Consider the following 15,764-nt stretch of genomic DNA (forward strand, 5'->3'; position numbering starts at 1 on the left):
TGGCGTGCTGGAAATAAAAATGGCCCACTGGGGAATATATCGATAAACGAGCGTGTCGTGGGTTAAACGTCTCGAGGGGGCACCAAGCGACTGTCGTGGAGTGTGAAAAACGCGCAGGGTGTCGCGCGAGGAGGCTGTGTATTTTTAGCTGAGCCGCAGCCCAGGAGGCAGGGCCAAGACATTCACTTACTCGTCCAAGTGGCTCGCCCATGTGATGGTTCTGCGCAGGTGGTGCTCAGGGGGCACGTTACACTGCATCACCACCATCATCGGTATGTAATAGTATTGTGATCCTGGGGAACTCTCCTGCTTGAATCCTTCACCCCCCCATATAGGCGTGTATCCGCGTGCGACCGGTAAATGGTTTCATGTTATGTTACCGGTCTCACCGACATACGCGCGCTTGTTGACTATAGCTAGTCCACCAACACTGAGGACTTACCGCTGGATCCTATGGTGAATGGGATTTAATGAGGGACTACCCCCTCAAACTCCCCGTAGTTCCGCTTCACGGAGATCAGCTCGTCGTGGTCGGACAGGCCGGCCGCGAGGCCTGAAGTTAACGATTGCAAATTAACGTTATTTCATCCTTCATCTGACCAGGACGTCACGTTCTACTTACGTTCGTGCGAGCCTTGAATGGATTGGACTCTCCACGAAGCGGAGCCACGGGAGCTCGAGGGTGGCCCTCGAATACCAGTCTGCTGTAGTACGAGTAGGTGTAGTATAGTTGAGGGGGACCAGTCCCCCTAAACCCTCTTTGGGGCTCCGTTACGCGGAGGTTAATTTCCACGACACTTTTTTTTCTTTCCACCACCTCGAGATAATTCATGAAAAACAGTCCATGAAGCGTCCACCACCGGGGGCCGCGACGGAGGAGAAGGTATTTATAGCGTATATATGTGTGAGGAGAAGACAACTAACTGGGCGATCAGGCGAAGCGCATGCGCTGCGAAAGCGATTCGCTCTACTATCACGACACGACTAACGACAACATTGCCAAGATCGAGCCTGGGGCGCGCCCCATGACACCGCCATTGCATTTTCGGTTCAAGATGGGCTACGTGCCCGACTGCCCGCGCTGCGCCGCAAAGGTGCCAGGCCACTTTTCGCATTTCATACCTAATTGATTTATTTCCGCTACCATGGTCCTACAGCACTTGAAGTGGGTTATATGGGGGGACCAACCCCCCCCCCCCCCCCCCCCCCCCCGGGGACTCCGCTGAGGTTCACCGTCAACGAGATCTCCGCGAAGCGGAGCTACGGGGGTTTGGGGGCTGGCCCCCAAGTCAATTGAAGCAGTCCGCTGGCGGACGCGTTACAAGAGAGAAAGATGGATTTATGCTACAGGGTCCTTACTCGTAGATCCAGCCGAACATGGATGGCTTGTACTCGACAATCTCCTCCTTCTTGAACCAGAGGCCGATCTCCTTCTTGGCGCTCTCAACGGAGTCAGAGCCGTGGCAGACGTTTCGGCCAACGTCGATGGCGTAGTCGCCTCGGATGGTGCCTGGGGCGGACTGGAGCGGGTTGGTGGCACCGAGGATGACTCGGCCCTGCTTGACAACGTCCTTGCCCTCCCAGACGGTAGCGAGGACTGGACCAGAGGTCATGTACTTGAGCAAACCTGGGAAGAATGGCTTGGCCTGGAGGTCAGCGTAGTGCTCTCGCAGAAGAGACTCAGATGGCTGGGTCAACTTGATGGCGACGAGCTTGAAACCCCGCTGCTCGAATCGGGTGAGGATTGGACCAATGAGGCCACGCTGGACACCGTCCGGCTACATAAACACACGTTAGCTCCCATCCGGCGAGTCCGGTAAACTCAATTGACTTACCTTGATAGCAATGAAAGTCTGTTCGTCAGCCATTTTTGTTTCGTTTGTGGAGGGGAAAAAGGAGAAAGAAAATCTTTTTGCGGTGCAAAATTTCAGCCAACCACCAGCCGTGCCCTGAGATGCCCCCCCTTTATTTCATACCGGGGCCATACCGGTACACGTGATTTTCTTAACATGAATTAACCTCACGGCTAATGTATCTGATTATATGCATGCGCATATAGGCAGCCGTGTATTTGCTGGACTATCCATGGTACACTGTAGTTAGTTAAAATGTCGATACATTGTGCAAATTGAATATCTTGCCGAGGACTACCCGCAATTATGCATGGTTAAATTCGCTTACCCTCCGCTCTTGTAGCACTCATTATCCATGGTACATTGAGTTTGGTGTGGTTAGTTTATCGAGAACCCCTTCCGCGTAGCGGAGTCTACGGGGAGTTTGAGGGGCCAGCCCCTCAACACCAGAGAAAGTAGTAAAAGGCTACAGTGCATTGTCGTATTGAGTTACAGTAGTGGTTCGTTTGTCGTGGTAGAGGACAATGTAGCCAACAGAAAGCTTGAGGGGTGGTGCCTGAAGGCGTATTGGTCGGAGGCCGCCAAGGAACACGAAGAAGCAGAAAAAAATGGTGGTTACCACTACACTAACTAATACAGTAGATATGTAAGATATACGTAATGGGACCAGATGGCTGACCAGTTAGAGGGCCACGATTTCCGTTACGTCGATGGGCATGAAAGATAACGTACGGTTCGGATGCGCCCGAGCGGGTTAGTGGGAAAAAAAAAAAAGGGTGGACGCAAGACACGGCACACATACGCCCAGAGAGGAAGGGCCAACAACCAGCCGAAGGTGGTTGAATGGAGCTAATTCCAATTGGAAAAAAGAGGGTTTTTTTCATTCGAAACAGAGTGGTTTGAAGAAAGGGGGTGACGGAGGCCCTGGAAATCACCAGATGAGACGGTCCAAATCTCGTGTTGGCGGTGTTTTCTGTCTCGGTGTGCAGCGACAAGAATTTATCCGATGGGCCCAACAAAAAACGAAGTTAATCCGGCGCACCCTCAGCGGGCATATTGGGCTTCAATGGACTGCGAACTACTAAACTCCGAAGAAGCAGCCCAGCATCACAAGAGAGAAGAGGCCTCGTCAATTGGATACGAGCGACCTTAAAGCCCGTTGGTTCGTGAATAGCCCTTGGCTGGCAGATCATCCCAACATCGCAGGGACAGAGAGGGTCTTTTCCTCTTGTCGGAAAAAGCAACCGGTGAGACCCACGCAACAACTGGCCGGGACCTCCTCTTTCTGGGAGGGAAAAAATCGCCGTTTAAAAAGGGCCCAATGGAGCCCGAGGAGCATAATCTTCTTTTTTTCTCTTTTCCTCAAGAAACTAACCACGAGGTTTTTTTTTGCGTAGCAGACATAATAACGAGATACAAGAATGCTGTATTCAAGTGAATTGCCAGTGTCGAACCTCCAGTGGCTGTCCACGTTGGACACGGAGTCGATGGTTGCAGACAACAAGTTCCGACGGTGCTCCATCATTGGCACCATTGGCCCCAAGAGCAACACGGTCGATATCATGGTCAAGCTGCGAAAGGCCGGGCTCAACATTGCGCGAATGAACTTCTCGCACGGCGAGTACGCGTACCACCAGTCGGTCATTGACAACGCCCGGGAATCGGAGAAGATCTACGCCGGCCGACCACTGGCCATTGCCCTCGACACCAAGGGCCCAGAGATCCGAACCGGTTTGACGACTGACGGCGAGGACCACCCGGTCGCCGCGGGCAGCGAGATGACCTTCACCACTAACCCGGATTTCAAGGAGAAGTGCGACGCCAAGATCATGTACCTCGACTACTGCAACATCACCAAGGTGATCAAGCCAGGCCGAATCATCTACGTAGACGATGGCGTGCTCTCGTTTGAGGTGCTTGAGATTGTTGACGACCAGACTCTCCGAGTCAAGGCCCTCAACAACGGTAAGATCTCGTCGCGAAAGGGTGTCAACCTGCCCAACACTGACGTTGATCTGCCAGCGCTCTCCGAGAAGGACAAGGCCGATCTGCGGTTTGGCGTCAAGAACAAGGTCGACATGATCTTTGCCTCGTTTATCCGGTCCGGCGAGGACGTCCGGGAGATCCGAAAGGTGCTCGGCGAGGAGGGCAAGAACATCCAGATCATCTCCAAGATCGAGTCCCAGCAGGGTGTCAACAACTTTGACGAGATCCTTAAGGAGACGGACGGTGTCATGGTCGCCCGAGGCGACTTGGGCATTGAGATCCCGGCCTCCAAGGTGTTTGTCGTCCAGAAGCAGCTCATCGCCAAGTGCAACCTTGCGGGCAAGCCAGTCATTTGCGCGACCCAGATGCTCGAGTCCATGACCTACAACCCGCGGCCAACCCGTGCCGAAGTCTCCGACGTGGGCAACGCCGTGCTCGACGGCGCCGACTGCGTCATGCTCTCTGGCGAGACCGCCAAGGGCTCGTACCCCGTTGAGGCCGTCTCCATGATGCACGAGACTTGCATGGTCGCTGAGCGTGCCATTGCCTACCAACCGCTGTTTAACGAGATCCGATCTCTGGCTCCGCGACCCACCGAGACTGGCGAGACCGTTGCCATCTCCGCCGTCTCGGCCGCCTACGAGCAGCAGGCCAAGGCCATCATTGTGCTCTCCACCTCGGGCACCACCGCGCGACTCTGCGCCAAGTACCGACCACAGTGCCCAGTCCTGATGGTCACCCGAAACGCCAACACTGCCCGATTCTCTCACCTGTATCGAGGCGTCTTCCCATTCGTGTACAGCGAGCCAAAGCCAACCTCCTCCGGCGAGTGGCAGGAGGACGTTGAGAAACGTCTCCAGTGGGGCATGGACCAGGCGAAGGCTATGGGCATTCTCAACAAGGGCGAGACCGTCATCGTCATCCAGGGCTGGACCGGCGGCTTCGGCCATACTAACACCCTCCGAATCCTCTCCTACCAATAAATGGACACCTCGGATAGTTAAAAATAATTTATTAATGTTATTTATGGACATCATTCGCTGCCTTGTAGTTACTTGGGGGGACCAGTCCCCCCAAACCCCCCTGGGGCTCCGCTACGCGGAGGTTTTCTCAATCACGATCAATTTATACATGAAGCTACGAGATCTCTGCGAAGCGGAGCTACGGGGGTTTGGGGGCTGGCCCCCAAGTCAATTGAGCCGGCGGAGTAAACTGGGGTGGTGAGTTCATAGGAGAGTCAGGTATCCTCGAGTGCCATATCTCAATTAGTGTCTTCCACTCGCCGCAGTTGGATGGCTCTCGGTCAACGACCTGCCTCATCCAATCCACTAGCTTGAGCGCTCGCACCCAATTGGCGTAGTCACGTCCGCAGGCCAGAATAAAGTTTTCAACAGCAGCAACGTCGTCACCGTGCGGGAACTGCGTTGAGCGGATCCATGCCGCTAATTGCCTCTTTATCGTATCCATATCCTCCATTCCGCGGAACGCAATGGTTCGCGGGAGGCGGATAACCGCGTCGCCCGTTGGCTCGTCCTCTATGCGCGGCTCCTTCGTAAGTTGGTTCGCCGGGTTGTTCCTGATCTCCTTCTGCAGCTCATCTGGCAACTGGTTGAAGATATCGGCGTCGAATTCTTCGGGTAACTCAAGCGGCCGCTTTGCTCCGGACGCAGAGTTTCGCATGTGCTGCGTCAATGTCAGGTTCCCTGCAGCTACAGGCTCACCGGCCTTTGTAAAACGGCTAATTGGAGGAGGCATAGGAGACGAGCTAGGCTCAGAGAGCTTGGTCACTTGAAGGCCAACGCCCCTCACATCCCGGGCAGGCGGTCGCATGGAGATTATCGTCTGCCAGGCCAGTCGAAACAAAGCCTCTACATCCCAGGTCGCCGCGTCGAGCGGCGTAGACGACTTAGACGTAATGTCGCAGGCCCCGTGGCCCAGGTACTTTGGCGGGTCGACTGGCGCGTTAGGGCTCCTAACATACAGCTTAATGGTCAGTTGCCGTCCCATGAGGCTCTGGGTGTGCATTCTCTCAGCCAGTTCGCCGCAGAGGTTCCGCGTGAATATCCGCAGCTGTGCCATGTCCGCGAGTCTGACCCCCCATGAGATCTCCAGACCAATCGACTTCGGCAGGGGGATGGTAGAGATACCGCTGCCGGTATCAATTCCCCTCGCATACTGGTATAGCTTCCCGCCAAGCTTCGTGCCCACGAGAATCTGCAGTCTCTTTTCTTCGACCTGTCGCAGCTCTTTGACCGTGGTGATTTCTAGTGATTCTTCGAGTTTCCTGTAAGTCTGGTGTCCTACGCCAGGCAGGTCGCGGATATTTACAATGCCCAACTCCTCCTCGTTATCAGTAACGGGGATATAGTACTGGCCATTCGGCTTGGCCTTACGCAAGGCGATCTTGGCCATTAACACGTTGCTCCCGCACCCGACACTTACAGTGACTCCCGTAGACTCGACAACCTTCTGGCGGATTGTCGACGACAGTTGGCTGATGCGCTCTTTTTCGTCAACGCTTTCATTGCCGTTTTCTCTCTCAACAAGTGAAGTAATGTCCACCAGCGCCTCGTCGACCGAGACGGGGAAAACTGTATCCGGGTTGAGCTCAAGCAGGATTGTGTACAGATCGTTAGACGCAGACTCATAGCCTTCGAAATCATACGGGATCGACTGGAGCTCGGGGCACAGCTCACGAGCGTCGGAGAGCCACATGCCATTCCTTACACCGTACTTCCGCGCCGCGTAGTTGCAGCTGGCAACGTCACCGTTGCCTCTCTCAGTCCGCGAGTTGCTCACGCACACTGGCTTGTCCACCAAGTCGTGGTACTTGAGCAGCGACACGGCAACGAAGAAGGAGTCAAAGTCAATGTGCATAATGAACCGCGATTTCTGGCTCACGAACGACGTCGAGGACAGCGTCCTTCCATTGTTGTGTCTCTGTGCACGGGCCTGGAACTTGCGCTTGAGGTCGGCCTTCCACGTGCTCAAATGGTGCAACCGTGAGTTGTTGTAGTAGCTCTTGATGAAGTCCGGCGAGACGGCACTGGGGATATCCACCCCAAAACCAATGCGGCGGTTGGTATTCGAAAGTAAATCGCTCACGCGGTAGTCGGCCCAGTTCAGCCGCCGTCCAGCAGATACACTCTCCACTACCCACTCAGGCCTAACCACAATGTACGACTTGAACTGCTCCTTCTTGCGCGCCGTGAGGTTAGAGGCGATGATATGGGTCGCATACGTTTTCCCGGCCAGATAGTTGCATATAGTGCCACCATGCTCAGTTATCATGCTTTTTAAGAGCGGAGCAGATGGCTTGGTATACCCGTTTACGTGGATAACGCAGTCTTTGAAGATGGTCGATTGCAGCCCGCCTCTATGGCTTAACGCCTCTTGCGCCTGGTTCTGGAGCTTAATCTGCTTGTTGGCGAAGTACTGGCCGAACCCGCCAAACTCAGTGGCTCCGTACACCGAAGCATCCTTATCGGAGCCTTCAAACACGTGGTTTTGTAGACCTTTCGCCCTTTCATGGAGCTTCGGCGGCATGTCATGATTTTTTTTGTCGCGTCGTGCTCGCGTTAAATTGATTTCCTATTTCATCCCGCTCCCAGCATACGCATTAACCCCAAACTTACCTCTGCCGCAGGCCCCCTCCAACGGAGCGTAACCCCAAACCAACCTTCTCTATTTACCAGGTAATACCAGTAGTAATTGGGGACCAGCCCCCAAAACCCCCGTGGCTCCGCTTCGCGGAGAATTGAAGCTCTCCGAGGAAGCTCTACAGCGTGTATTATGTTTTGATTAGCTTCGATAGTCATTAATGATTACAACGTATATGTAACGGTATGGATAATATTTGTTCGACTAAGCCATTAACAGTTACCGGCAATTGTCCTATGTAATATACAGTGCCAGGCGGTTAGTGCAGTCATAATATATGCGCGGCTGTTGACTAGCACAGACCACGCCTGCTTACTGAGTAATACCGTAATTTTATGACAGCTTTTGAGAGGTTATACGTTCTGATGATTTTTAGCCTTGCTCGCTTAGGCTACTAATAGCTTTACCTAATGTAATACGGTATAGTTCCTTGCATGATGCCACGATAGTGCATATGAGGATTAATTCAACAATACGTACCGGTACTCAAAAGCCAATGAATATAAAGGTATTTGTAATGCATTGGATGCCAAGAGATTTCCGCTACGCGGAGCTATGGGGATTTGGGGGGTCAATTGAGATAGCGAGTAGCCAATTGAGATAGCGAGTAGCCATGGACACCCCTAGAGCTTCTGGAAAGATGGTTAGCATAAAAGGGAGGGGGTTTGGGGGCAAAGCGGGAGCTCGAGGGCTAGCCCTCAAATACATTGTAATAATAAACCGTGATAATCGTTAGAAAAATCGTTACTTAAGGGGAGGGGAGGGGCATAGAATACATATTAACCGGCGTGGACGACCTTGATGACATGGTCGACGACCTCCGGGTTGGAGAGGGTGGAGATATCACCAAGCGAGTCCTCCTCGCCGGAAAGGACCTTTCGGAGGATTCGTCGCATGATCTTGCCGGATCGGGTCTTTGGTAGGTCATCGACGAGCCAGATCTTTTTTGGAGCAGCGAACGGACCAATCTCCTTTCGCACCTGCAGAATAAGCTCCTTCTTGGCGGTTTCGCTGTCGGCGGGGATGGACTTGAGGGAGACGAAAGCATTGACAGCCTGGCCGGTGAGCTCGTCTGCAATGCCAACGACGGCCGACTCGGCAACGTTGGAGTTCTCGATGAGCGCCGCCTCGATCTCGGCGGTGGAGAGTCGGTGGCCCGACACATTGACGACGTCGTCGACACGGCCTCGGATCCAGTAGTATCCGTCATGGTCTCGGCCCGCGCCGTCGCCCGTGAAGTAATAGCCTGGGTATGGCTTGAGGTAAGTGTCGAGGTATCGCTCGTGGGCGTTCCACACGGATCGCGCCATGGATGGCCATGGAGATCGCAGGGCCAGAACGCCCTCGACGTCGTTGCCCTTGAGCTCCTCGCCCGTCACGGCGTCAATGATGACCGGGTCAATGCCGAACATTGGGTACGATGCGGAGCCCGGCTTGGTTGGTGTGACACCGGCCATGGGGGTGATGATGTGCGAGCCGGTCTCGGTCTGCCAATAGGTATCGCAGATGTGGGCACGGCCCTTGCCAATGTGTTCGTTGTACCAGGCCCACACGTCTGGCGCAATTGGCTCGCCGACGGAGCCAAGTGTTCGCAGCGACGATAGGTCGTGGTTGATGTGCTTGGTACCGGCCCGCTTAAGCAGCCGCAGCGCCGTCGGGGCTACGTAGAAGTGTGTCACCTTGTACTCGTCGACAATATCCCAGTATCGCGAGAAGTTGGGGTACGCCGGAGTGCCCTCGAACACGACGGTCGTAGCGCCGAGCAGCAGCGGGCCGTACAGGACGTAAGTGTGGCCCGTGATCCAGCCGACGTCGCCGGCCGTGAAGAGCACGTCCTGAGGGTGCACGTCGAAGACGTACTTGGTCGTGGCCGCCGCACCGAGCAGATAGCCGCCGGTCACGTGCATGACGCCCTTGGGCTTGCCGGTCGAGCCTGAGGTATAGAGCAGGAAGAGCGGGTCTTCGGCGTTAACTGGCACTGGTGGGCAATATGGTCGGTGCTTGACGACCTCTTCGTGCCACCACTTGTCACGGCCTGGCACCATCTTGAGGTTCTCGGTGCCGGTTCGCTTGAACACCAAAACGTGCTCGACGATGGGGGTATCTTTGAGCGCCTCGTCGACGATCTTCTTGGTCTCAACGACCTTGCCGCCTCGCAGCGACTCGTCGGTCGTGATGACGATCTTGGAGTTGCCGTCGAGGATTCGGTCTCGCAGCGAGCCCGAAGAGAACCCGGCGAACACGACGGAGTGCACGGCGCCCAGCCGGACGACCGCCAGCAGCGCGATGATGGCCTCTGGGATCATAGGCATGTAGATGGCGACGGTGTCGCCCTTGGTGACGCCGAGCGACTTGAGCACTGACGCGACGCGCGATACTTCCCGCAGCAGCTCACCGTAGGTAATCTGCCGGCCGTGGCCCGGTTCATCTGCCTCGTAGATGATGGCGACCTTGTCTGGGTTCTTGATGGCGTGTCGATCGACGGCGTTGTAGCAAGCGTTGAGCTGGCCCTCGAGGAACCACGCGACATCGCCGTGCTCGAATCCGCCCGACTTGACCGTCTTGAAGTCGTGGTCCCAGTCAAGCAGCTTGTGCGCCAGGTTCCCAAAGAAGGTCTCTGGGTCTTGGATGGACTGATCGTAGAGCTCTTTGTAGTGCTCGATCGAGTCCAGGTGTGGCGCTCCCGGGTGGTTACTACAGCCAATGAGTTAGCTTCCTCATCATATTTTTACACGTTTTGGGGGGGACTTACTCTCGGAACTCCTTTGGGGGTGGCACGAGTTCAACGTTATGGGCCTCGACAACTACAGGAACACTCATGATGACGAATGGATAGCGAGAAAAAGCAGGGGGCCTCTGGACTTTATATATTACGCTCTCTTCCGTCTGTGCGTAGCCAAAGTGGGGGCGGGGGCATCCCCCAGGAGTGATTGGCTCACCGCGTGTGACACACCCCAGTGGAGATCGCCTAGGGGGAAGCAGCAGCACTCGCCTCCCCCTAAAGAGGTGACGACCAACCCGGGTTGAGACGCTTCTTGGCTGCCTCCAGCGATCTCTCACGCCGTTTCCTGGGGTAATGTGCAGGAAATGTCTTAGCACCCGAAGCCTGGGGCTGGCACCCTCCGGATACGCGGAACAGGTTAAAGCGGACCAGCGGAACAGATCTCCTCCGTTCGTCCTGGGACGGGTTAACGGGAGAGAGAATGGGCCGTATTTTCCGCAGCGTGAAACTCTCTCCAGCTTTACCCCAGCATTTGTTGGTTCTTCCCCAGCATATTACGTATTATTACGGGTCTCTCATTATTGGTCTTTCGTTGAGTGTGCGCTGCCGGGTACGGCTGCAACTGCCGCTATCGGAGTACAGCGGTTATTCCGTCGCATCGCTTTACCACGCTAAAGACGGAACCCAAATTCGGGAGTGCTCTCAATGGCATAATTATATTACAAAACTGCTTTATAAAAGTTTTTGTTACATTATTACACAGAATTACAGTCAGTACACCACCAGCTAGGTAGGATTACATGCGCATTTCACTGTATAATGTAGCATGGCTGTTAGTGGGCTACCACATTGCAGCTTGGACCGCGATATACCGACGTAGTATTGTAATTCTCAGCATGGTAGCCAAGCGCAGGATCCGGCTATCGGCACAGCATAAGTAGGGTATTGACAGCAGTAGCAAATGTCAGTGGTAGTTTACACCGGAATTGGTGCTGGTAGGCTGACTAGAATGGCTGGTTGAGGCGAAGCAGCTAGCGGCTACGAGATTGCCGCTATAAGCGATTTAGACACGTTTTGACGATAATGCAGGATAATTATGCGAGGGTTATGCGTTGCAAGATCCTAGCAATTTAGCAGGTAGTAGCGGTAATGCGGTACTTACTCATGACAACTGCTCTTTTCTGACGTGCCAAAAAAAAGACTCAAAGAGTCGACTTTCTTGATTCAATGGCTTGTTTGAATGTACCATAGTGGTTTGCAAATTTCACTGCAGGGGATGATCAGGAACGTACGTGCAGCAGGTATTGACGACAGCGCAGGTCACGGATATACCCGCAGAGACATTTCAGTCTCCGGATAAGCCCCTCGACACTTCCGTATTCCCCAACGTCATGCACAGAGTCAAATGTTGTAGACACTTCGGATAAGGGATTATGTTCCGGGGAGCATGATTGGAATAGTGGTCTTCAGTGACTTTTCGCCATGGCCATTCGCCATACAATGTAATACGCACGATAATTTGACGCTTAAGCTCTATTCAAGTCCCGTACTCATTTCCATTCTTGGTCATCTTCCATTCTTATTTCCCACGATAATACCACGCTTCTTTGTCTTGTAGTCCAAGCTCTACTCTTCCCCCATACTCATCTCATCTACCATTTTCTGCTCGTCTCACATTCTGTTCACATACGTCACCCATATTCTACCCATCTCCCATTTCATCTCCCATCTACACATCTTTTATCCTCTACACATCTTTCATCCTCTATTGTTTGTTATATTGTTGTTAAAGATGAGAGTGCCAGTCCTAAAGATCAGCACCTTTCATGTCTGGCTTATACAGCCAAATATTTGTCTTATATAGCCTTGTACATAGGTTAATAAGCTAACTATACAACACCACTATCTCAGAGTTGAACATTCTTAGTCCTCACTGTAATTCTGTAGAGCTATAATTGATTGACCGAGGAACAGAGCGACAAGCTTGAGTATATAACTAAGCTACCGGTTATTGTGAAAAATGACAATACGTATATAAAAAGGAACTGTGAACGTTTATCTTCACAGCTTAATAGCCCTCTTCATGAGCTAACATTCCTTGGCACGCAAGACGAATCAACCCGTTAACAAGGCTGTTTAATCGCTAAGAAAACCGGTTTCCAGACTAGAAGAGCAAATGAGATATATCTTTGGTGCCAATTGAGACACAGTCGTTCTCTGTTGCTGTTAGAATAATCTTATTACTGCAACCGCACTGTACTATTCCGTGTCCAGCCCGTGCTTGGTGAAGGGGGCACCACTTCGCTGACGGGGCTCTTTACTACGGTACCTACCGGTACTTCACACGGGATGTCGCCGGTTGCTTATGATTAGTTACACTAAAGTAACGGTACGATACCTGATATAGACTGCACTGATAAGTATATGTGGAGTGGAGTCTTCAGGCATAAGCGACATAATAATGTAATTGTGTTATTAATTTTGCTAAGACTTGATAGTAATTATTTACCACTGTCAAGTGTAGTATAGAAATTAGTAAATACTGCTAGCTAGTCATGGCGGCGTTAGCTAAACGGGTATTTTGGTTATTAATTTGACCAAGATGTTTAAAGAGTGGCGTGGAGCAAGGCCTGCAATCACGAATTACAGAGCCCTAACCCCCACAACGAAATGGAATACTACCCAATCATTGTCTATTGAATCATTGCCGTTGCTCGCAAATGAAGCTACCGGTACACTAGCAATATGGTAATTTAAAGTTCGTCAAATTTCACCCGTTTCAACCCTTACCCTACTACCGAACGGTGAGTGGCACGTACTGCATGGACGCTACTACCAAGCAGCGAGTGGTACGTGCTGCATGGGGGTACATCGCCTGTTATGCACGGCATAACGGCCGACATTACGCATCAATCACCGTGCTGTAGTACGTAGTACACCGTACATAGCGTATAAAGCTGGCTCCACGTAAGCCTAAAAAACTGATAAAACTGTTCCAATCCATCAAATCGCCCACCCCAGTCGGAAGCACAAAGTTATCCGGTCACATCTCACACTTAATACCGGTAATTCCGTCAGCCGCAATTGTGGTATGTACTGATGTAGCCGCAAAACGGTGTCGATGTTGGAGGGGGGGGCCACCCCTTACCGACAGCCGATGCAGCCAATGCGCATAGCCCGAAATAAAAACAACAAAACAAACAAACCTATAAGACGCCTCACTGTCCTCAACTACATACTGTACCAAACCCATAGCTGGAGTAGAATAAATTGTAGGCAGATTATCGATTTCAAGGCGTGTCCTCGTGCCAAGACTAGTTCCCATTGCATCAGCGTAACCACTCTTGACAGGTTAATAGTTTCACATATGTTTCAACGGTTTTAGGTCTTTGTTGCTTCGAAGACGGATAGTCGCTCATCGCGACAAATTGAGAAACTGGCGGCCTCTCCGGCACATGCCCCTGTCTCTGCAATAAAAACTCGCCTCCCCACGGGCGACAAACTATCTCTCTCTTTTTTACCAACTTTCCTAAGAGTTGTTCCTCGAGAAGTTAACTCGCCGCAAAGGCCCTGGCCCATCCCGCAGCCATAATACGTGAGACCTCGCCTGTTTCAGTTTCTATAAATAATTAAGCGGATCGAATAATTTTCGCCCTCTCCCCCCCCTCCTTCTCGCTTCCCCTGGGTTCGAAACGACGAATTTGGGACCTCTAGTGATTTGTCGCCAAATTATGCTGCTGAGCTCATCCAAGCTGCCGTCGATAACGCGGTCGCGGCGCAAGTCGCGCCCCCCGCTGCTGCCCATATTCCGCGGCTCGCCCGAGGCCTCGAAGCAAAGCTCTAAGCTGGCCCTCGGCGTCGTGCTGTTCGTTGCGCTCATATACTGCCTGTCGGCAGTGCTACCCTTGTCCTCCGCGATCCCCGTGCGCGGCATGACCCAGCGCACCATTGTGACAACCAGCAATTTCATTGCCCCTGACCTCGCCAACGTAGAGGCGCTCAAGCGCGGCGAGACCGTCATGGAGACCCCCGTGCAGAGCCTCGTGTGCTCCCACCGCTCGTGCCCGCGGGTCGTGCTCGTAACCGACCTGGACTACGAGCACTACTCGGCCCAGCACCTTGCCAAAGTGCTCACCAACCGCCAGAGCTATGCCGCACGCCACGGGTACGGCCTATTCGCCGAGTACGTCTCCGACTACCAGTGGAAGTACCTCAATGCCCCCGAGTACAGGGCGTGGGCGCGCCTCGCCATCATGAGAGCCGCTATGCATGCCTTTCCGGCCGCCGAGTACTTTGTGTTTATGTCGCAGCAGTCGGTCGTCATGGACCCGGCCGTAGACATTGAGCGGGCGCTCATTGCGCCAGCGGCGCTCGACCGGCTCATGCGCCGCGGCGTCCCGGTCGTCAGCGACTCGGCCATCGTCAAGACGCTGCGCACCCTGGCCGCCAAGCGCGTCGAACTCGTCATGGCCCAGGACGAGCATGGCACAACTGCCGAGGTGTTCATCATGAAGCGCGGCCTCCATGCCCAGAGCCTGCTCGACTTTTGGGCCGACCCGGGCCATCGCCAGTACGCCAACTTCGCCAAGGGCCGCGCCGTGGCTGAGGCTTTCAACCACCTCATCCAATGGCACCACAATTTCCTGCGGCGCATGGCCTACGTCCCCTCCAAGCTGCTCTCCGCCATCGTCTCCGACGATGAGCTACCCCAGGAACTGCGATACGAGCCAGGCGACTTCATCGCCTCCATCCGGTGCCCTGCTTCTTCTCCTTCTTCTTCTTCTTCTTCTTCCTCCTCCTGCGAGGACACACTTAACGAATATTACGACAAGTCTGCTTCATCTTAACTTTTCAACCGATTCCTGCTAACGAAACTAATCTCTTTTTTTGCGTGTAATACTACTACTGTAATGAATAATACGTTCTCTTTATATATATGGGCCCCCAGCGGCTTTATATGCTCCATATGCGATGCTCTTCCTGGGGCTCTGCCCCAGACCCCGTAATTGGGGGGCTTAGCCCCCCAAGCCCCCCTGCCTAGGCCTCGCAACAGACTCCGAAGACACGTACTCGGTTAGAAGGGCCTTAACTTTGGTACTTTCATGCATACTTGACATTTGATTACTGTAACAGATATCATGTTGCGAGGCCGTCGGCACCTTCAAAATAGCACTGGCAACTCATCACTGTATCAGATAGATTGCTCTCAAGCCAGTATCTATGCTTGAGAGAAGAAATAATCAATTAAACCGCACATTGATTAACTAGCAACTACAAGGTGGTATCAGCTGAAAAATCTCCACGTTAGCCGCTCTTGGGGCTAGCGTAACAAAAGCTCGTTGCGCATTGAGTTTGTCGCATTTATCAAACATTGTTACAGTATTTTGCTGGGTTATTGTAGCTTGTCCTTGCAAGTTACTATGGCATCTTGTGACTTCTCGATAGATTTTGTAATGATTAGATTGTGTCTGAGTGGAAATACTCAATTGAGATTACCAGGCATTACAGCCTTATAGTACCAACGTATTAGCGTTACTCTGTGA

The 15,764-nt window shown here is 53.0% G+C and overlaps 5 protein-coding genes and 1 non-coding gene across 6 annotated transcripts; 3 read left to right on the plus strand and 3 right to left on the minus strand.

The window, feature by feature from the left end:
* Positions 1-156: 156 nt before the first annotated feature.
* Positions 157-1,130, plus strand: TRVA0_005S02146. The gene is made up of 2 exons (XR_013062070.1): positions 157-883; positions 936-1,130. It is a non-coding gene; the product is annotated as an uncharacterized misc_RNA (transcript).
* Positions 1,131-1,355: 225 nt separating this feature from the next.
* Positions 1,356-1,868, minus strand: YNK1 (nucleoside diphosphate kinase; the record flags this gene model as incomplete). Its single annotated transcript, XM_076682894.1, has 2 exons — positions 1,356-1,778; positions 1,836-1,868. 2 exons carry the CDS (start codon positions 1,866-1,868, stop codon positions 1,356-1,358), a joined length of 456 nt encoding a protein of 151 aa, XP_076542869.1.
* A 1,406-nt stretch (positions 1,869-3,274) lies between these two features.
* On the plus strand, positions 3,275-4,822 carry CDC19 (pyruvate kinase CDC19; the record flags this gene model as incomplete). The annotated part of the gene is made up of 1 exon (XM_076682895.1): positions 3,275-4,822. The coding sequence occupies one exon, from the start codon at positions 3,275-3,277 to the stop codon at positions 4,820-4,822; it is 1,548 nt and encodes a 515-aa protein (XP_076542870.1).
* Positions 4,823-5,000: 178 nt separating this feature from the next.
* Positions 5,001-7,385, minus strand: REV1 (deoxycytidyl transferase; the record flags this gene model as incomplete). The annotated part of the gene is made up of 1 exon (XM_076682896.1): positions 5,001-7,385. The coding sequence occupies one exon, from the start codon at positions 7,383-7,385 to the stop codon at positions 5,001-5,003; it is 2,385 nt and encodes a 794-aa protein (XP_076542871.1).
* Positions 7,386-8,278: 893 nt separating this feature from the next.
* On the minus strand, positions 8,279-10,319 carry ACS2 (acetate--CoA ligase; the record flags this gene model as incomplete). The annotated part of the gene is made up of 2 exons (XM_076682897.1): positions 8,279-10,193; positions 10,252-10,319. 2 exons carry the CDS (start codon positions 10,317-10,319, stop codon positions 8,279-8,281), a joined length of 1,983 nt encoding a protein of 660 aa, XP_076542872.1.
* A 3,633-nt stretch (positions 10,320-13,952) lies between these two features.
* On the plus strand, positions 13,953-15,068 carry TRVA0_005S02256 (uncharacterized protein; the record flags this gene model as incomplete). The annotated part of the gene is made up of 1 exon (XM_076682898.1): positions 13,953-15,068. The coding sequence occupies one exon, from the start codon at positions 13,953-13,955 to the stop codon at positions 15,066-15,068; it is 1,116 nt and encodes a 371-aa protein (XP_076542873.1).
* Positions 15,069-15,764: the final 696 nt, after the last annotated feature.

This window comes from Trichomonascus vanleenenianus (assembly GCF_965637985.1).
Source record: "Trichomonascus vanleenenianus strain CLIB 3782 genome assembly, contig: TRVA0_005S, whole genome shotgun sequence".
Classification (NCBI taxonomy): Eukaryota; Fungi; Ascomycota; class Dipodascomycetes; order Dipodascales; family Trichomonascaceae; genus Blastobotrys; species Blastobotrys vanleenenianus.